This window comes from Salmo salar, chromosome ssa02 (genome assembly GCF_905237065.1).
Source record: "Salmo salar chromosome ssa02, Ssal_v3.1, whole genome shotgun sequence".
In the NCBI taxonomy this organism is placed as follows: Eukaryota; Metazoa; Chordata; class Actinopteri; order Salmoniformes; family Salmonidae; genus Salmo; species Salmo salar.
Genome location: NC_059443.1, coordinates 64,336,845 through 64,359,142, shown reverse-complemented (window position 1 = coordinate 64,359,142; position 22,298 = coordinate 64,336,845). Strand labels below are relative to the sequence as shown.

The window sequence follows — 22,298 nt, the reverse complement described above, 5'->3', positions numbered from 1 at the left end:
GGAAAGGAAGGAAGAAAGAAGAAGACCCAGAGAGAAGACAGAGAGAGAACAAGAAGACCCAGAAAGAGAGAAAAGACACACAGAAAGAAAAGACAGAGGGAGAGAGAGAGAGAGAAGACACAGAGAGAGAGAAGACCCAGAGAGAAGACAGAGAGAGAGAAGACAGAGAGAGAGAGACAGAGAGAAAAGACACAGAGAGAGAGCGAGAGAAGACAGAGAGAGAGAAGACACAGAGAGAGAGAAGACCCAGAGAGAAGACAGAGAGAGAGAAGACAGAGAGAGAGACAGAGAGAAAAGACACAGAGAGAGAGCGAGAGACAGAGAGAGAGAAGACACAGAGAGAGAAGACCCAGAGAGAAGACAGAGAGAGAGAAGACAGAGAGAGAGACAGAGAGAAAAGACACAGAGAGAGAGCGAGAGAAGACAGAGAGAGAGAAGACACAGAGAGAGAGAAGACCCAGAGAGAAGACAGAGAGAGAGAAGACAGAGAGAGAGACAGAGAGAAAAGACACAGAGAGAGAGCGAGAGACAGAGAGAGAGAAGACACAGAGAGAGAGAAGACCCAGAGAGAAGACAGAGAGAGAGAAGACAGAGAGAGAGACAGAGAGAAAAGACACAGAGAGAGAGCGAGAGACAGAGAGAGAGAAGACACAGAGAGAGAAGACAGAGAGAGAGAGAAGACACACAGAGAGAGAGAGAGAGACACAGAGAGCGAGAGAACAGAATAGGAGGAATGCAGATTGTTTCCATGTGTGTGTGTGGGAGGGATAGCTGAGTGGTCTGCAGGCAGGTGCGGTTAGACCCTAATGAGAAAAGTAGTGTAGGTAATGGAGGACAACCCAACACACTGCAGCCCAGTGGCACAACACAGACAGCCAGGGAGACACCACAAGTGGACTGTACTCTGAGGAAGGAGTCTGATATGCCAAAGCCTCAGCCTTTCTACAGTATACATGTACACCCCTGAAATTAATGTTGATGATGTGCAGATTTCTGTGTGTCCTCCGGGTAAGACCACAAGTTTACTGTCGCAAAGACTGCAAACCAATACCGAAAACTAATCATTTAAAAGAACATGTCTGATTGTTGCGTTTTGTCGTGTTTACAATTGTTTGGCAGAAAATGTGAGATAGTGTGTGGAAGCGGAGAGAGGTGGTAGCTACCTGAGACTGCTGGGGGATGTTCAGAAAGTTGTCCCGTGCTCCGATGCTGACAAACCTGTTGGGAGCTGTGGAGCCTGGCGTGGAGTATGCTACAGAGAGAGAGATACACACACCGTCACACACACACACATACACAGTCAAACACATAGTCACACACACATGCATGCGCACACACATATTCACACACACATATTCAAACCCACACATATTCAAACCCACACATATTCAAACCCACACACACACACACAGACAGACTGAGACAGACATAGCCCCACGCATGTGTGCACACACACACGCACACACACACACAATTGTACAATATGTGCATGTTACTGTGTTTACTAGATTCTGGGAAATGATGTTTAGAATGAGCTAGAATTAATAAGACTATATTGATAATTGATCAGTTTTGATAATTGATAATACTGCATTTAAACGGTAGTCCCAAAGTCTCCTAGATAGACAGACTGGGAAAAATGGAAGCCCTTTATGAGGCTCAGACAGGGATAGATGGGGGCTCTTTATGAGGATCAGACAGGGATAGATGGGGGCTCTTTATGAGGGTCAGACAGGGATAGATGGGAGCCCTTTATGAGGCTCAGACAGGGATAGATGGGGGCTCTTTATGAGGGTCAGACAGGGATAGATGGGGGCTCTTTATGAGGCTCAGACAGGGGTAGATGGGGGCTCTTTATGAGGCTCAGACAGGGATAGATGGGGGCTCTTTATGAGGCTCAGACAGGGATAGATGGGAGCTCTTTATGAGGCTCAGACAGGGGTAGATGGGGGCTCTTTATGAGGCTCAGACAGGGATAGATGGGGGCTCTTTATGAGGCTCAGACAGGGATAGATGGGGGCTCTTTATGAGGCTCAGACAGGGATAGATGGGAGCTCTTTATGAGGGTTAGTTATTGTGGGGAAGTGAAGTAAACTGGGCTGAGCCTCCTCCTCCTGTTAGTCCCAGACACACCTTGCAGCCCAGGGCCCTGTGTCTGGATCTGGATCTATAGGGGGAACCAATAGGAAATAAGCTCTATGGGTGGAACCAATAGGAAATAAGTTCTATAGGGGGGAACCAATAGGAAATAAGCTCTATGGGTTGAACCAATAGGAAATAACCTCTATAGGGGGAACCAACAGGAAATAAGCTCTATAGGGGGGAACCAATAGGAAATAATCATAATTTGTGTGCTGGCCAATGCTCCATTCTGTTGATAAGAAGCTCCTGTTACTCTGGTGAATGTACTCAAGACCAGAGAAGGGAACCACATTTAGGGCAGTTGTTGTGCTTACTGGACTCCAATGATAGGCAGCTGAATGACACTGCCATTCTGACCGAGTGAGGGGGGAGGTTGGAGGAGTTTGTGGGAATTCATGAGTGTGTGTGTGTGTGTGTGTGTGTGTGTGTGTGTGTGTGGTGAAAACTGGGAACAAAATGAATAAGAGAAATAAAGACAAGGAGGTGGAGGAGGGAGAGAAGAGGTGTAGATTTATTTATATAAAAGTATATTATATAAATAAAGTGATACAGATAGGTGATAAACGATAAAAGTGGGGTGGGAAAGTAGGGAGGACAGGACGACGAAAGAGACAAAGAAAAATAACAGGAAGTGACCAAAGCCGCTCCGTCCAGTGCCCCCTCTCTCTCGGTGTGCCTCTCCCGCGGCCCGACTCTCTCAACGCACCTCGCCCTGCCTACCTAGAGGAACCAAGCCAGCCAGCCAACGGAGGTAAAAGCACGCACACCCCCACGAGCGACACTCCTTTCTCCCCCCATTTCCCTAATTAGGCCTAGCGGTATTTGTTTAATAATGATTGATATTTATTGTTTATGTATGTGATATTCAAGTTGTTTTTATTTTGTCCTCAATTTCTTTTTATTGTTGTGAGATTTAATGTGGAAGGAAGGAAGCAAGGGAATTGTGGATAAAGTGGGGCATCATGGGTAAAGTGGGGCATCGTGATGTTTTATGGAGTCCACGCCAACTGCCCTAATTTTGTTCCCTTAACAAAGAAAAACAAGAACGAAAGGAAAAAAGAAAGGAAATAAATGAGTATATCAAATTAAGCAAAGAAAAACAAAAAATGAGAGAGGGGTCAATTTAATCTTCTGTTGTCATAGACAGACCATGCATAGTCTGGGTTGATTAAAGGATAGCAGCTTGCCAGACACTAGGCCCTACTCTATAGGACAGAATACAGGGCACTGGTCCCCCCCTACTACTACAAACACTTCAACAAGAAGAAGGGAGAAAACCTAGCTACACTGCCTCCTGTGGTGCTAGCAGGAAACACAGCGAGGGAGAGAGAGAGAGGAAAAGAGAGAAAGAAATAGGAAAGTTAGGTGGAAATAGAGAGAGAGAGAGAGAGAGAGAGAGATAGATAGGGATATCTGGCATAGGCGTGGCAGTCTGCTCTACAGGAGTGGATAGAGTACTGCTCCAGGGAGGGGACAGTGAGGACTGCTCCAGGGAGGGGACAGTGAGGACTGCTCCAGGGAGGGGACAGGGAGGACTCCTCCAGTGAGGGGACAGTGAGGACTGCAGAGCGCTCAGGATCAGAGGAGGCTGGTTGGAAGAGGATGGAAGGATGGAATCAACGGTGTTTTGGCTCTGTCCCATTACTTCATTCCTTTAACTCCTCCCACCAGCCTCCTCTGGTCAGGAGTGAGGAGGTGGTGACTGGGTTTGGGACTCTAACCAACTACCCTTGGTTGGGGAGTGGGGTTTCTCTACCTAGAGGTAACCTACATGTACTCATTTTGATTTAGGATTTGATATCTCTAGATATCTCAGGGGGTCTGAGGGGCGAAGTAGTTGGAGGTGGGGGCGAGAGCGGGGGGGGGGTCACTTACACGGAGATGCGGGCGAGCTGAGTCCGCCGCCGTCGGGGGGCGTGTTGATTGGTTTAGAATCGGGCATGGGGAGGGGCACGGGGCGCGCCACTGGGGGCGGCGGGGGCAGCAGGAAGGAGCCTGGCATTTTGCTCTGGCTGTGACCACCTCCGTTAGGCTGCAGAGACGGCAGACACCACACAGGACAGGGTGAGCACTCAGCACACACACCACACAGGGCAGGGTGAGCACTCAGCACACACACCACCCAGGGCAGGGTGAGCACTCAGCACACACACCACCCAGGACAGGGTGAGCACTCAGCTCACACACCACCCAGGGCAGGGTGAGCACTCAGCACACACACCACCCAGGACAGGGTGAGCACTCAGCACACACACCACACAGACCAGGGTGAGCACTCAGCACACACACCACCCAGACCAGGGTGAGCACTCAGCACACACACCACCCAGACCAGGGTGAGCACTCAGCACACACACCACCCAGGGCAGGGTGAGCACTCAGCTCACACACCACCCAGGGCAGGGTGAGCACTCAGCACACACACCACCCAGGACAGGGTGAGCACTCAGCACACACATCACCCAGGGCAGGGTGAGCACTCAGCACACACACCACCCAGGACAGGGTGAGCACTCAGCTCACACACCACCCAGGGCAGGGTGAGCACTCAGCACACACACCACCCAGGATAGGGACACACACACATACGGCTGATGGAAGCACCAGCTAGCCACCAGTCACACAAACACACAAAAACCATGACGACAATGGAAATAAATACTGGAGGACACTAAAGCAGGAAGACAGACAGAATGTGGGAGTTAGACTGGGACATACAGAACTTAAAAAGGGAGGGAAAAATATACATCTTGGATCTGAGATTGTGGACAATAAGAAGGGTTTGTGTCCTGGTCTAGTGGTAGAATCCCAGCAGAGCAGCAAAATAAAATGGCTGAATATTCCACCGTTTTTCCATAGGGGGGCAATCCAGTACAACGGATTGTGTGGAAGTGCAAGGGTCTTAGTCCGTTTGTGTGAAGTGAAACCCTAACAGTCTGTGTGTGTCCCATGTCCCCTCCACCCCGTCCTCCAACCCTCCCTGACCTCTCACCTGTCCCCCGGACTGCCCCGAGCCGTCGGCGCAGACGAACTGGACGAACTCCTTTAGCGGGTCCTGGTGGTGGTGGTAGCGGATGGTGGGGTGAGGGAAGTAGGGACTGGACTGCTGGATGATGGAGGAGGAGGGGAAGTGGAGAGCTGAAGCTGAGGCACGGGGACTCCCTGAGAGAGAGGGGGAGGAGAGGGGGAAGAGTGAGAGCGTGAGAAGGGACAGAGGGAGAGGTAGGCAGAGGGAGGAGAGTTATTTGGGTCCATGTAATCCCACTCCAGACACAATTCATATAACACATTTAGAAAAGACAAGAAACACAAAAGCAACACAAACTAGACTGAATAGAGTAACTGATGTAATCCAACACACTAGACTGAAGAGAATAATTGATGTAATCCAACACACTAGACTGAATAGAGTAACTGATGTAATCCAACACACTAGACTGAAGAGAATAATTGATGTAATCCAACACACTAGACTGAATAGAGTAACTGATGTAATCCAACACACTAGACTGAATAGAGTAACTGATGTAATCCAACACACTAGACTGAATAGAGTAACTGATGTAATCCAACACACTAGACTGAAGAGAATAATTGATGTAATCCAACACACTAGACTGAATAGAGTAACTGATGTAATCCAACACACTAGACTGAAGAGAATAATTGATGTAATCCAACACACTAGACTGAATAGAGTAACTGATGTAATCCAACACACTAGACTGAATAGAGTAACTGATGTAATCCAACACACTAGACTGAATAGAGTAATTGATGTAATCCAACACACTAGACTGAATAGAGTAACTGATGTAATCCAACACACTAGACTGAATAGAGTAACTGATGTAATCCAACACACTAGACTGAATAGAGTAACTGATGTAATCCAACACACTAGACTGAATAGAGTAACTGATGTAATCCAACACACTAGACTGAAGAGAATAATTGATGTAATCCAACACACTAGACTGAATAGAGTAACTGATGTAATCCAACACACTAGACTGAATAGAGTAACTGATGTAATCCAACACACTAGACTGAATAGAGTAATTGACATAATCCAACACACTAGACTGAATAGAGTAATTGACGTAATCCAACACACTAGACTGAATAGAGTAATTGATGTAATCCAACACACTAGACTGAATAGAGTAATTGACGTAATCCAACACACTAGACTGAATAGAGTAATTGATGTAATCCAACACACTAGACTGAATCCTTACTGGGTTGAATAAATCTGTTAATTCATCTGATGCCAGATTGGTTTATCAGTGTGGTGATTAGAGAGAGTTAGAGAGTGGACGTCACATTATTTCCTCCAGGGGTTTACTATAGATGTAAATGCATGTGATTTATTAGTGTGTTTATCAGTGTGGTGATTAGAGAGAGTTAGAGAGTGGACGTCACACTCTTTCCCCCTGTGGTTTGTACTACAGGGAGTCTAATGCTACTTGTGTATCTAAATGAACAGAATCATCCAAGGCTGCAACATCTGGTCCTGTTCATACAAAACATCTCTTCTGTATTCTCTGTCTATCTACAGTAAGCACAGCTTGAACACACACACACACACACACACACACACACACACACACACACACACACACACACACACACACACACACACACACACACACACACACACACACACACACACACACACACACACACACACTTTCCTGTTGGTAATGCTTGTTGGGGATGTGTAATCAATCATAGCCTATCATTGCTATGTGGTTCGGCCCAGTAGTATGAAGCCTGGGAGAGTTAAATCCCACCGCTAAATCCCTTATAGACATTAGTCATTGTGTGTGTGTGTGTGTGTGTGTGTGTGTGTGTGTGTGTGTGTGTGTGTGTGTGTGTGTGTGTGTGTGTGTGTGTGTGTGTGTGTGTGTGTGTGTGTGTGTGTGTGAAAGTGGGCTCACTAGACCAGACTGACTACCAGAATAAACAGACAACAGTCACACCTGGCATCCACGCCCTGCCAACAGGAAATAAACTAAACCAGACAACGTCTATGCCTATAGCTCCATCCCAGCCAAACTCTCTCCCGCACACCTTTCCCTCAGTCTATCCCTCTCTCCCTTTCTCCCTCACCCCTTCTCCAGTCTTTCTCTATCCCTCTCTCTCCCTCACACCTTTCCCTCAGTCTATCCCTCTCTCCCTTTCTCCCTCACCCCTTCTCCAGTCTCTCTCTATCCCTCTCTCTCCCTCACTCCTTTCCCTCAATCTATCCCTCTCTCCCTTTCTCCCTCACCCCTTCTCCAGTCTCTCTCCTCATCCCTCTCTCTCCCTCCCTTTCATTGGTCTCTTTATAGCAGCGTGGCCTCTGAGGGACTTTCTATTTGGACGGCGGCCATCTTAGCAGCCCCCCTCCTCTTCCCCTCCTCCTATGGAGCCTAAACACTGTCTCAGTCTCACACTACAACTCTATTACAGACTAACCTCTTAGCAGTTTGTATCCACATTCTAACTGGGAGAAGGGGTCAGCTATGAATCAGATATACCTGAAGCTGGTCTGACACATCTTCACGTAACAGGAAGTCAATAGAATAATGGAATGTACAGCTCTTCTAGCACTTGGACAAGCTCTATATACTTAAACCAATCCATCACTGTTGTTATACTAGGACATGGAAATGAATAGTACAACATCATCTATATCAAATGTATACCAATCTAAATGTACAATTCTTAAGCTATTCTAGTGAAACGTGAAGGGGAGAGCTGTAAGAGTCCAAATGACCTTTACATGATAGAGCTGCTTTGGCTGTGGACCAGGCCAATCCTCAGAGAAGAGCGAGAGAAGAGAGAGAGAAGAGAGAGGGATGGAGGAAAAGAAAGAGACAGAAAGAGGGAGTGGGGGATGTATTTATTCCTTTGGAAAGTGAAACTCAACAGGGACTACAGTAGCTGGCAGGCTCGTATCTCAGAGGGAGAAGAGGAATTCTCAGACCGGAGGCCTGGAGACCATTTTGTTATCCTCACAACGTTCTTCTATAAGGCGAGGGGGCGGGCCGTTTGAAACAACTAGTGTGTGTGTGTGTATGTGTGTGTGTGTGTGTACGCCCGTTACACTTGTGTGTGTTTGCCCTGTTTGAAACAGAACTGGCTCGATCACATGGGCATGGAATGACTGTGGCATGAAGACACACAAGATAAAGAAAGCGAGAGAGAGTGAGACAGAGTGTGGAAAACAGTGATGAGAGAGAGAGATAGAGCTGAACTGTTGCAGGCCATGATAATAAATGTCAAGAGACCTCTGGATCTTATCGCTAGTTCTCAGATCAAAGTGGGTTCAATTCTACTACTGCTGCTAGGTTGTCTTGGTGAAAGTGGTCTCTGCAATTGGGGTCAATAAGATTCTCTCCCATCTCTCTCTCTTTCTTTCTCAGTGACTATAGTATTAGGGGTGGGGCCTAGAGATCTGTTTATCTATAAGGGGGTGGGGTCTAGAGATCTGTTTATCTATAAGGGGGTGGGGTCTAGAGATCTGTTTATCTATAAGGGGTGGGGCCTAGAGATCTGTTTATCTATAAGGGGTGGGGTCTAGAGATCTGTTTATCTATAAGGGGTGGGGTCTAGAGATCTGTTTATCTATAAGGGGGTGGGGTCTAGAGATCTGTGTATCTATAAGGGGGAGGGGTCTAGAGATCTGTGTATTTATAAGGGGTGGGGTCTAGAGATCTGTATATCTATAAGGGGGTTGGGTCTGGGGGTGGGGGTTGGGTCTGGGGGCAGGGCTTGGTCTCACCTCTGCCATCGTGTTGTGTGTGAGCGCCATCTATCAACCGTCTCTCTCTCTCTCCCTCCCTCTCTTTCTCTATAAGGGTGGTGAGGGACTTTAGGGGTTGGGTCTGGGGCTCACCTGGTCTCACTCCTGCCAGCACGGGCAGCGGGTGGTGTGTGAACGTCATGCGGGGGGACCTCGTCTGGGGCGACAGGGCGTTGAAATCAAACTTCCCCGGCTTCTTAAGAGAACCAGGCGAGGACAGTCCTGGCAACAACAAATAAATGGGATCAATATAAAAATAATATCAAAATGTGGGAGAAGAGGAGTTGGGTTTAATGTACAATGTTTTGGATTGGCTGCTACACTTAAATCAAAAAATGTAAAAGGGAATTCATGATTAGAAAATTGTTATTCTTTGATTGATTGGTTTTAAAGCACTTTGATTGGCTGATGACAGTGCATTGTTTTGAGTCCTGTTGGATATTGGCCATTCTCCTAACCAATCCCAGGCTGGCGGGCTCAGGACTTGCAGAATTCTCAGTATAAACAGTGCCCTCAAAAAATATAATGGGAGGGTTGAAGTTGTGGCTTCGGGGTGGTCAGGGTGGGGGAAGGGTTGATGTAGGGTTGAATCAAGGCAGTAATTAAATCTACAAGCATTTTTAAATCTACATCCATTGTCTTCCAAGATTGGCTGTATATTCTCCTCTTTCCAAAGCTCCACAGCCTACCATGAGCTATATGAAGCTCCATTCAAAATAGAAACACTGTATATAAACTACAGTATAGAGCCTGCAGCTGCTCAGTGAGAAAGACAAGCAGACGGAATGGAGAGGAGGAGGGATGAAGGGAGGGAGGAGGGAGGGAGGGAGGCGAGAAAAGCGTGGGAGAATGTGAGTGAAGGAAGGAGAGAGTGAGTGATGTCAGAGTGGAACCGGTGAAAATGTAGCAGTATTTTCGTTGTTTCTTTTCCTTTCTAGGAATGTCTGAGATGGACATGTCATAAGATGGTAAACATGGTTCATTATCTTCATCTCACACTCACTCACATACACACACACGACAACCCTCACCCACTCACCGATTACCACAAACCCTCACCCACTCACCGATTACCACAAACCCTCACCCACTCACCGATTACCACAAACACTCACCCACTCACCGATTACCACAAACCCTCACCCACTCACCGATTACCACAAACACTCACCCACTCACCGATTACCACAAACCCTCACCCACTCACCGATTACCACAAACACTCACCCACTCACCGATTACCACAAACACTCACCTACTCACCGAACACTCACCGATTACCACAAACACTCACCGATTACCACAAACACTCACCGATTACCACAAACGCTCACCGATTACCACAAACACTCACCGATTACTGCAAACACTCACCCACTCACCGATTACCACAAACACTCACACACTCACCGATTACCACAAATACTCACCCACTCACCGATTACCACACACACTCACACACTCACCGATTACCACAAACACTCACCGATTACTGCAAACACTCACCCACTCACCGATTACCACAAACACTCACCGATTACTGCAAACACTCACACACTCACCGATTACCACAAACACTCACCGGTTACCGCAAACCCTCACCCACTCACCGATTACCACAAACACTCACCCACTCACCGATTACCACAAACACTCACACACTCACCGAACACTCACCGATTACCACACACACTCACCGATTACCACGCACACTCACCGATTACCGCAAACACTCACACACTCGCCGATTACCAAACACTCACCGATTACCACAAACACTCACCGATTAACACAAACACTCACACACTCACCGATTACCATAAACACTCGCGATTATCGCACACACTCGCCGATTACCACAAACACTCGCACTCGCCGATTACCACAAACACTCACCGATTACCACAAACGCTCACACACTCACCGATTAACAGACACACTCACCGATTACCACACACACACTCACCAATTACCACAAACGCTCACACCCTCACCGATTACCACAAACACTCACCGATTACCACAAACACTCACACACTCACCGATTACCACAAACACTCACACCCTCGCCGATTACCGCAAACACTTGCCGATTACCACACACACTCGCCGATTACCGCATACACTCTCAACGATTACCACAAACACTCACACACTCCCCGATTACCACAAACACTCACCGATTACCACAAACACTCACGCACTCACCGATTACCACAAACACCCACACACTCACCGATTACCACAAACACTCACCGATTACCACAAACACTCACCGGTTACCGCAAACGCTCACACATTCACCGATTACCACATGCACTCACCGATTACCACAAACACTCACCGATTACCAAACGCACTCAAACACTCACCAATTACCACAAACACTCACATTCACTTTAACATTAAGACCCAGGACCTTTTCATACTATTTTTTGTCATTTTCAAATTAATCCTAGAATCCTAACAGACAATATTTGTTCCCAAACTTTGTGGTCTATTTCTGTGGTCCTGACATTAAAATCCTTAAAATCCCATTCAACCACAATTCACCCGGTTCCAGCTGGGTATGTGTGAAAGTCTATGGAGAGAGAGTGCAGTGTGGGGGCGTGTAAACAAAACGGTGTGAAAGAGTTAAGTCTGCAGCAGGTGGGAGGGAGGGAGTGACTAATATGTGTGAACCATTTATGTCTTTAACAGACATATTTCATTTTTAGTTAACCAGGGCTAGGGTCTAGTGGGTATAGTGTGTGTGTGTGAGTTTCATTTTTAACCAAGGCTAGGAGGCTAGGGGGCTAGGAGGCTTGGGGGATAGGAGGCTAGGGGGATAGGAGGCTTGGGGGCTAGGAGGCTATGTGGCTAGGGGGCTATGTGGCTAGGGGACTAGGAGGCTTGGGGGCTAGGAGGCTATGTGGCTAGGGGGCTAGGAGGCAAGGGGGCTATGTGGCTAGGGGGGCTAGGAGGCTTGGGGGCTAGGGAGGCTATGTGGCTAGGGGGCTAGGAGGCTATGTGGCTAGGGGGGCTAGGAGGCTTGGGGGGCTAGGAGGCTATGTGGCTAGGAGACTAGGAGGCTAGGGGGGATAGGAGGCTAGGGGGGATAGGAGGCTAGGGGGATAGGTGGCTAGGGGGGCTAGGAGGCTATCTGGCTAGGGGGCTAGGAGGCTTGGGGGATGGGAGGCTAGGGTGCTAGGAGGCTATGTGGCTAGGGGGCTAGGAGGCTATGTGGCTAGGGGGCTAGGAGGCAAGGGGGCTAGGAGGCTATGTGGCTAGGGGGCTAGGAGGCTATGTGGCTAGGGGGCTAGGAGACAAAGGGGCTAGGAGGCTATGTGGCTAGGGGGCTAGGAGGCTACGTGGCTAGAGGACGAGTGCGGGTGTATTGTAGCTGTCAGACTAATTGGAGCCATGGAAGAGAGGTGGAGAACCATACCTGATCCCACCGCTGACACGGTTACTGTGATGTCTGACACCAATGGTTACTGTGACGTCTGATACCAGCGGTTACTGTGATGTCTGACACCAGCGGTTACTGTGACGTCTGACACCAACGGTTACTGTGACGTCTGATACCAGCGGTTACTGTGACGTCTGATACCAGCGGTTACTGTGATGTCTGACAGCAGCGGTTACTGTGATGTCTGACACCAACGGTTACTGTGACGTCTGACACCAACGGTTACTGTGACGTCTGACACCAACGGTTACTGTGACGTCTGATACCAGCGGTTACTGTGACGTCTGACACCAGCGGTTACTGTGATGTCTGACACCAACGGTTACTGTGACGTCTGATACCAGCGGTTACTGTGACGTCTGACACCAACGGTTACTGTAACGTCTGATACCAGCGGTTACTGTGACTTCTGACACCAGCGGTTACTGTGATGTCTGACACCAACGGTTACTGTGACGTCTGATACCAGCGGTTACTGTGACGTCTGACACCAGCGGTTACTGTGACGTCTGACACCAACGGTTACTGTGACGTCTGACACCAACGGTTACTGTGACGTCTGACACCAACGGTTACTGTGACGTCTGATACCAGCGGTTACTGTGACGTCTGACACCAGCGGTTACTGTGACGTCTGACACCAACGGTTACTGTAACGTCTGATACCAGCGGTTACTGTGACTTCTGACACCAGCGGTTACTGTGATGTCTGACACCAACCGGTTACTGTGACGTCTGACACCAGCGGTTACTGTGACGTCTGATACCAACGGTTACTGTGACGTCTGACACCAACGGTTACTGTGACTTCTGACACCAACGGTTACTGTGACGTCTGACACCAGCGGTTACTGTGACATCTGACACCAGTGGTTACTGTGACTTCTGACACCAGCGGTTACTGTAATGTCTGACACCAGCGGTTACTGTGACGTCTGACACCAGCGGTTACTGTGACGTCTGATACCAGCGGTTACTGTGATGTCTGACACCAATGGTTACTGTGACGTCTGACACCAACGGTTACCGTAACGTCTGACACCAGCGGTTACTGTGACGTCTGACACCAGCGGTTACTGTGATGTCTGACACCAACGGTTACTGTGCCGTCTGACACCAACGGTTACTGTGATGTCTGACACCAACGGTTACTGTGATGTCTGACACCAGCGGTTACTGTAATGTCTGACACCAACGGTTACTGTGACGTCTGACACCAGAGGTTACTGTGACGTCTGACACCAGCGGTTACTGTGACGTCTGACACCAGCGGTTACTGTGACGTCTGACACCAGAGGTTACTGTGACGTCTGACACCAGAGGTTACTGTGATGTCTGACACCAGCGGTTACTGTGATGTCTGACACCAGAGGTTACTGTGACGTCTGACACCAGAGGTTACTGTGATGTCTGACACCAGCGGTTACTGTGACGTCTGACACCAGAGGTTACTGTGACGTCTGACACCAGCGGTTACTGTGACGTCTGACACCAGCGGTTACTGTGACGTCTGCCACCAACGGTTACTGTGACGTCTGACACCAGCGGTTACTGTGACGTCTGACACCAGCGGTTACTGTGATGTCTGACACCAGCGGTTACTGTGACGGGGTATGGTAGTAGGTGCCAGGCGCGCCGGTTTGAGTGTGTCAAGAACTGAAACGCTGCTGGGTTTTTCACTCTCAACAGTTTCATGTGTGTATCAATGGTCAATGTGTATCAATGCCACCCACAGGACATCCCAGCCAAATTGACTCAACTGAGGGAAGCATTGGAGTCAACCTTATAGAGTCCATGCCCCAGTGAATTGAGGCTGTTCTGAGGGTAAAGGTGGTGGTGGGGGTGCAACTCAATATTAGGAATGTTTTCTTAATGTTTTGTACACTCAGTGTATGCCCCACTATATACGAGCACAGAGGGACAAGCTTCCCCCACTATAACAGAGACGAGACCCACCCAACACACACACACACACACACACACACACACACACACACACACACACACACGCATTGGCTTAAAGCAGTAAAAGGGAAACCAGAAGGAATTCCCTTATCCAGACTAAACAGAGGTTGCGTCCCAAATGGCACCCTTTTCCCTATATAGTGTTTTGTCAAAAGCAGCGCACTGTATAGGGAATAGGGTGCTATTTGGGACGCACACTGTAGTGTAGAAGACCATCAAAGGCTCTAACTCACTCATATTAGAAGCAGCAGAGGCCCCTTGCAAATCTCTAGTGGTCTTAAACATTTCAGAATCATTTGGAACTCATTTGAAATCATGGTTATTTCTAACCCCCAGCGCCCCGAGACACACACACACTTCACTCTCCCTCCAGCCCCTGTGGAGCAGATGTCGCCAGCAGCCTTGCTACTCCCAAGGCCACACACACACACAAGCACCATCTGGGACTAGAGCGTGTGTGTGTGTGTGTGTGTGTGTGTGTGTGTGTGTGTGTGTGTGTGTGTGTGTGTGTGTGTGTGTGTGTGTGTGTGTGTGTGTGTGTGTGTGTGTGTGTAGCAAGGCTGCTGGCGACATCTACTGTACATACTAGAGTTGTCTGTCTGTCTGTCTGTCTGTCTGTCTGTCTGTCTGTCTGTCTGTCTGTCTGTCTGTCTGTCTGCCTGCCTGCCTGCCCCTGGCATGTGTGTGCTCAATTGGCTATGGAGGGAGTAGAATAGGGGGTTGGCTATGGTGGTGTGTGCTGCAGGCACCTGTGTGTTTTTGGTTATTTTTCCATGGTCCCGTTTGTTTGTGTGTGCTTGCTTGTTTTCCTACCCCCCACCTGGATAGGAACTCCCAGCTGTGGTTTGCCTGTAGCAGGTGGAACCCTCCAGAAAGCAACACACACTGTAGAGTGTCACTTTGGTGTTGATATTTCACTTCCTTATGTTATAAAGTACATTTTACCAAGACAAATAGGGTTCTTCATGTTCTGAATGGTTCAGCGGGGTCTTTCTCTACCATACCATTAACATTATATCCTAAAAGTCAGATGTCGTACCCTAATACATCCCATAATAAGCAGCGAACTCTGTTGACAGAGCAGTGCAGCGTTATCGCCGAAAACGTTTCACATTTTGTGGTGGTCGTCTCCCAAGTTGTTTCCACGGATCACAAATAGCAAGCTGAATTAAACGTTAAAGGTTTTGAAAATAAAAAATATTTCGTTAGGCTCAGTACTCCGGTGACATTTCAGAGATACACTTGTTTTTGTGAGAAATCTTTGAAAAAGAACAGGAACCTGGCATTAATATGAATATTGTATACTAAAACATGAAAACATGTCATGTCTCAAAATTGATATCCATTGATACCCATCTTACCTCTATATTGTTTTATGTCCTCAGGATTTGAGAAGAAAGATGAGGAGTTCATTGGTAAGCCTGTCCGGTATTCTTCATTTTCACACAGCATCCAGCCTAGCTGACGAGATGTTGTTTTTCTGATTTATGAGCACTTTTTTGTCCTCGCTCTAATTTTGACCATCCTACAAGGGTAAAAACTCAGATAAATGTTGAACGGATTATGAGAGACACGAGGTTTGGACCATTGGTTATCTTAGTGGAGTATCTACACAATTATCATATGATTTTACCCAGTGTTCAAAAGTTGCGTTTTTGATTGGACACCTTACCATCTCCCATTCTAAATCTCATTTCATCTGCCAGACAGTAGAACTGATCACCTTCTATCTCTCCATCGCTCTTTCTCCTTCCCTCAATCCCTCAGAAAAGGACACGCGACCATCGCACATCTCTAAAGTCGACAGCTCTCTTTCAACACATTACATACTAAATACACAAATGCCTCACATTTGTAATTCATTTGGGTTTGTCCATTCATTTTGGTTAAATGAATTGGCGAGAGGGTCACCCAGGGCTGCATCCAGCCTATTCCCTATGTAGTTTACTACTTTTGTCCAGATACCATTTGTATTGTTTTTAACCTTTATTTAACTAGGCAAGTCAGTTAAGAACAAATTCTTATTTACAATGACGGCCTACCCCGGCCAAACCTGGACGACGCTGGGCCAATTGTGCGCCACCCTATGGGACTCCCATTCAGGGCCGGTTGTGATACAGTCTGGAATCGAACCAGGGTCTGTAGTGACGCCTCTAGCACTGAGATGCCTTAGACCGCTGCGCCACTCAGATATGTTACACATACTCCACACTACATGACCAAAAGTATGTGGACACCTGCTCTTCTAACATCTCATTCCAAAATCATGGGCATTAATATGGAGTTGGTCCTCCTTTGCTGTTATAACAGACTCCACTACTCTGGGAAAGCTTTCCACTAGATGTTTGAACATTGCTGCGGGGACTTGCTTCCATTCAGCCACAAGAGCATTAGTGAGTCGGGCACTGATGTTGGGCGATTAGGTGTGGCTCGTGGTCGTGTTTGATGGGGTTGAGGTCAGGGCTCTGTGCAGGTCAGTTAAGTTCTTCCACAACGATCAAGACAAACCATTTCTGTATGGACTTTGCTTTGGGCACTGTCATGCTGAAACAGGAAAGGGCCTTCCCTAAACTGTTGGCACAAAGTTGGAAGCACAGAACTGTCTGTCTAGAATGTCATTGTATGTTGTAGCGTTAAAAAACAGCCCCAGACAATTATTCCTCCTCCACCAAACTTTACAGTTGGCACTATGCATTCGGGCAGGTAGCTTTCTCCTGGCATCCGCCAAACCCAGATTCGTCCGTCAGACTGCCAGATGGTGAAGCGTGATTCATCACTCCAGAGAACGCGTTTCCACTGCTCCTGAGTCCACTCCAGTCAATGCTTGGCAATGCGCATGGTGATCTTATGCTTGTGTGCGGCTACTCGGCCATGGAAGCCCATTTCATGAGGCTCCCAAAGAAACAGTTATTGTGCTGACGTTGCTTCCAGAGGCAGTTTAGAACTTGGTAGTGAGTGTTGCAACCGAGGACAGACAATTTTTACGCACTACTCGCTTCAGAGCTTTGTTGTCATTCAACGATAGACAACTCGTTTTCATGCACATTTTCCACTTGAGAAATACTGTACCAAACATCCTAGTTAGATGTAAAATTGCGCGACTAAGATCTCCTCTGCAAAAACAAAAAAATGTATGACAGATTTCTTGAGTTATCTTAGATTAATTCTGACTATTTTGAGGAAGTGTATACTGGCTACGGCGCCTCAAGATGGACAAACGGTACTATTGCAGCTTTTTATTTTTCAAGCGACGGTCTTTTAAGGTTGTATGCAAGCACACTCGTTTGGTTCCCCGAGCCAAGTTCAGCTAGGTGCCAGCTGAACTGAAGCATGCGGAAGCCTTAAGGCAGACAGCATGTGTGTGTGTGTGTGTGTGTGTGTGTGTGTGTGTGTGTGTGTGTGTGTGTGTGTGTGTGTGTGTGTGTGTGTGTGTGTGTGTGTGTGTGTGTGAGTGTTAATTAAATTCACAGCTCAGCTAACTGGAGCAGGTCTGAGCAAACCATAGGGCCTAGCACAGAACTTCTCTCTCTCTCTCTCTTTCTCTCTCTCTCTCTCTGTCTCTGTCTCTCTCTCTCTCTCTCTCCCTAGGGTTTCTACTGCTGCACATGTTTTCAATTAGAGAAAGGGGATGGAGGGAGAAAGTGAGAGAGAGATGGGGAGAGAGAGAGGCAGGGAGAGAGACAGAGAGAGAGACAGAGAGAGAGAGAGAAAGAGGGAGCGAGAGAGAGAGAGAGAAAGAACAGTAGCTGTGGTAACAAATAACAGTAAAGAAGGTGTGAGTTGGTGTATGTACAGATACACACTGAGTGTACACATATTGAAAGAGGAATGACTGAGTTATACACAGTGTGGGTAGATATGAGTTATACACAGTGTGGGTAGATATGAGTTATACACAGTGTGGGTAGATATGAGTGCAATGTGTTCTGTGCTGCTGAAAAGTGGAGCAGGTTTGAATTGGTGTCGCCTATGAACAAGTATACAATTATACATATAACACATATTGAAAGAGGAATGATGTAGTTAAACAGGTAGATTATATAAAACAGATATGAGTTATATACAGTAGGGGGATATGAGTTATATACAGTAGGGAGATATGAGTTATATACAGTAAGGAGATATGAGTTATATACAGTAGGGAGATATGAGTTATATACAGTAGGGAGATATGAGTTATATACAGTAGGGAGATATTAGTTATTTGCAGTAGGGGGATATGAGTTATATACAGTAGGGAGATATGAGTTATATACAGTAGGGAGATATGAGTTATATACAGTAGGGAGATATGAGTTATATACAGTAGGGGGATATTAGTTGTATACAGTAGGGAGATATTAGTTATATACAGTAGGGAGATATGAGTTATATACAGTAGGGAGATATGAGTTATATACAGTAGGGGGATATGAGTTATATACAGTAGGGAGATATGAGTTATATACAGTAGGGGGATATGAGTTATATACAGTAGGGAGATATGAGTTATATACAGTAGGGGGATATTAGTTGTATACAGTAGGGAGATATTAGTTATATACAGTAGGGAGATATGAGTTATATACAGTAGGGAGATATGAGTTATATACAGTAGGGGGATATGAGTTATATACAGTAGGGAGATATGAGTTATATACAGTAGGGGGATATGAGTTATATACAGTAGGGGGATATGAGTTATATACGGTAGGGGGATATAAGTTATATACAATAGGGAGATATTAGTTATTTACAGTAGGGGGATATGAGTTATATACAGTAGGGAGATATTAGTTATTTGCAGTAGGGGGATATGAGTTATATACAGTAGGGAGATATTAGTTATTTGCAGTAGGGGGATATGAGTTATATACAGTAGGGAGATATTAGTTATTTGCAGTAGGGGGATATGAGTGTAATGTGTTCTAACCATGGTAAGGAAACTGCACTCCATCGTGTTCATGTTTTATCTTCCTCTCCTGCACACTGGCCAAATGGTGCTGCACTGTAGGTGGAGAAGGACAGGGTTAACAATGAGAGATATAGAGAGAGATGAAGGGTCGAGAGCGAGAGGGAGAGAGAGGGTGAGGAAGAGAGAGGGTTAACAATGAGAGATATAGAGAGAGACGAAGGGTAGAGAGCGAGAGGGAGAGAGAGGGTGAGGAAGAGAGAGGGTTAACAATGAGAGATATAGAGAGAGACGAAGGGTAGAGAGCGAGAGGGAGAGAGAGGGTGAGGAAGAGAGAGGGTTAACAATGAGAGATATAGAGAGAGACGAAGGGTAGAGAGCGAGAGGGAGAGAGAGGGTGAGGAAGAGAGAGGGCGAGAGAGAGGGGGGAGAGAGGGGAGAGAGAAAAGAGGGAGAAAGAGAGTTTGGGGTGGGGAAGAGAGAGAGAGGAGGGCAAAGAGAGAGAGGGGGTGGAGGGAAGAAACAGAAAGAGCAATAGAGAGGCAGAGAGAGAGAGAGAAAGAGAAGAGAGAGGCAGAGAGAGAGAGAGAGAGAGAGAGAGAGAGAAAGAGAAGAGAGGCAGAGAGAGAGGCAGAGAGAGAGAGAGAGAGAGAGAGAAAGAGAAGAGAGAGGCAGAGAGAGAGAGAGGCAGAGAGAGCGAGAGAGAGAGAAACAGAGAGAGGGGGGGTAGCTTAAGATTTTTAAGACAGTAGTTGAAGTAGTGATCGATCATGGATAACATTGTGGTAGTTAGTTCATGGTTACTGTACTGCATTGTTGCTTACTTATCAGGTGACGGTCAACATGGTGTGAGCTTGGGGATGGGGAATGAAGGTCTCCACCTGGTTACAGGTGGGAAGAAGAGGTTATGGAGTCAGTTCTGGTCTCAAATCAGTCTTAGGGAGACAGAGTGTGTGAAAGGTCTCCACTAGTATTAATGAATAGGTGGAATATCACTTCTGGTCTCAAATCAATTTAAATGGAGACAGGAGCAAAGAGGTGTTCTGGGAAGTTATGAAGTCAGTTTCAAATCAGTTTAGAAGAGACAGGCTCTTATCCAATATCCACACTAGCGCACCAATTAGAATGAAGCGTTGGGCAAGCTTTCTAAGTGGTATGCTAGTGAAGATGATCTTGCCAGTGTGGATTTTGGAACAGTGAGTGACAAGTGAGAAGGAAAGAGGTGTTTTGGGGAGGGTTGTTTTGAGGTAGGTGTTTTGAAGAACAGTGTGTTGTGGTGAGTTTGGGGAGAAGAGTTCGGTAAGAATGGTCCAGGGGTCGGGGTACAGGTATAAGGGTAAAGGTAGAGTTTGGGGGCTAGGGGACGTGTCCTACCTGCATCCATGTCGTTGGGCCAGCCGCTGGACTGGGAGGAGCCTGCGGCTGGGGAGCGTCCGGGGTAGAAGACATCGTCCGTGGGGCTCTCCAGCTCACTGTCGTCTAACGACTTCCTCTTGTTAGAGCTGCGGAGAGGAAGAGGGAGAGAGGAGTCAAGAATGGCTCCCTATTCCCTATGTAGTACACTAGGGTCCTGGTCTAAAGTAGTGCACTATTGGACCGGAGTCTAGTCGAATGGTTGACACTTGCTTCCCCCTGCGGCAGGAATCCAGTTCGATCTCTGAATGAGCCCTACACATTTCTGCTTCTACTTCTGTCTCCTACTACTCCCTGCTCCTCCCTGCTCCTGTCTCCCACTACTGTCTCCCTGCTCCTGTCTCGCACTACTGTCTCCCTGCTCCTGTCTCCCACTACTGTCTCCCACTACTGTCTCCCTGCTCCTGTCTCCCACTACTGTCTCCCTGCTCCTGTCTCCCACTACTGTCTCCCTGCTCCTGTCTCCCACTACTGTCTCCCTGCTACTGTCTCCCACTACTGTCTCCCTGCTCCTGTCTCCCACTACTGTCTCCCACTACTGTCTCCCTGCTCCTGTCTCCCACTACTGTCTCCCTGCTACTGTCTCCTTGCTCCTGTCTCCCACTACTGTCTCCCTCAACTGTCTCCCTGCTCCTGTCTCCCACTACTGTCTCCCTGCTCCTGTCTCCCACTACTGTCTCCCTGCTCCTGTCTCCCACTACTGTCTCCCTGCTACTGTCTCCCACTACTGTCTCCCTGCTCCTGTCTCCCACTACTGTCTCCCACTACTGTCTCCCTGCTACTGTCTCCCACTACTGTCTCCCTGCTACTGTCTCCCACTACTGTCTCCCTGCTACTGTCTCCCACTACTGTCTCCCTGCTCCTGTCTCCCACTACTGTCTCCCTGCTCCTGTCTCCCTGCTACTGTCTCCCACTACGCCGCTGTCTCCCACTACTGTCTCCCTGCTCCTGTCTTCCACTACTGTCTCCCACTACTGTCTCCCTGCTCCTGTCTTCCACTACTGTCTCCCACTACTGTCTTCCACTACTGTCTCCCTGCTCCTGTCTTCCACTACTTTCTCCCTGCTCCTGTCTTCCACTACTCTCCAACTTCTGTCTCCCTGCTACTGTCTCCCACTACTGTCTCCCTGCTCCTGTCTCCCACTACTGTCTCCCTGCTCCTGTCTCCCTGCTACTGTCTCCCACTACTTTCCCTGCTACTGTCTCCCACTACTGTCTCCCTGTTCCTGTCTCCCTGCTACTGTCTCCCACTACTTTCCCTGCTACTGTCTCCCACTACTGTCTCCCTGCTACTGTCTTCCACTACTGTCTCCCTGCTACTGTCTCCCACTACTTTCCCTGCTACTGTCTCCCACTACTGTCTTCCACTACTGTCTCCAACTTCTGTCTCCCTGCTCCTGTCTTCCACTACTTTCTCCCTGCTCCTGTCTTCCACTACTCTCCAACTACTGTCTCCCTGCTCCTGTCTTCCACTACTGTCTCCCACTACTGTCTCCCTGCTCCTGTCTTCCACTACTGTCTCCCACTACTTTCTCCCTGCTCCTGTCTTCCACTACTGTCTCCCACTACTGTCTTCCACTACTGTCTCCAACTTCTGTCTCCCTGCTCCTGTCTTCCACTACTTTCTCCCTGCTCCTGTCTTC

At 47.7% G+C, this 22,298-nt stretch overlaps 1 protein-coding gene across 20 annotated transcripts in view; it reads right to left on the bottom strand.

Moving 5' to 3' along the window:
* LOC106589946 (nuclear factor 1 X-type) overlaps positions 1-22,298 on the bottom strand; it is a 166,458-nt gene that overhangs the window by 6,830 nt on the left and 137,330 nt on the right. For 6 of the 20 annotated variants that reach the window (XM_045707773.1, XM_045707779.1, XM_045707777.1 and 3 more), the window contains 7 exons: positions 20,617-20,744; positions 20,067-20,123; positions 19,264-19,338; positions 9,029-9,157; positions 5,135-5,304; positions 4,018-4,174; positions 1,164-1,252 (listed from right to left, as the gene is read on the bottom strand). In XM_045707773.1, coding sequence (XP_045563729.1) covers positions 1,164-1,252; positions 4,018-4,174; positions 5,135-5,304; positions 9,029-9,157; positions 19,264-19,338; positions 20,067-20,123; positions 20,617-20,744 — 805 coding nt within the window. Of the gene's footprint in view, positions 1-1,163; positions 1,253-3,082; positions 3,168-4,017; positions 4,175-5,127; positions 5,305-9,028; positions 9,158-19,263; positions 19,339-20,066; positions 20,124-20,616; positions 20,745-22,298 lie in introns of those variants that run through there. The other 14 variants (XM_045707788.1, XM_045707796.1, XM_045707790.1 and 11 more) reach the window with 9 other exon arrangements.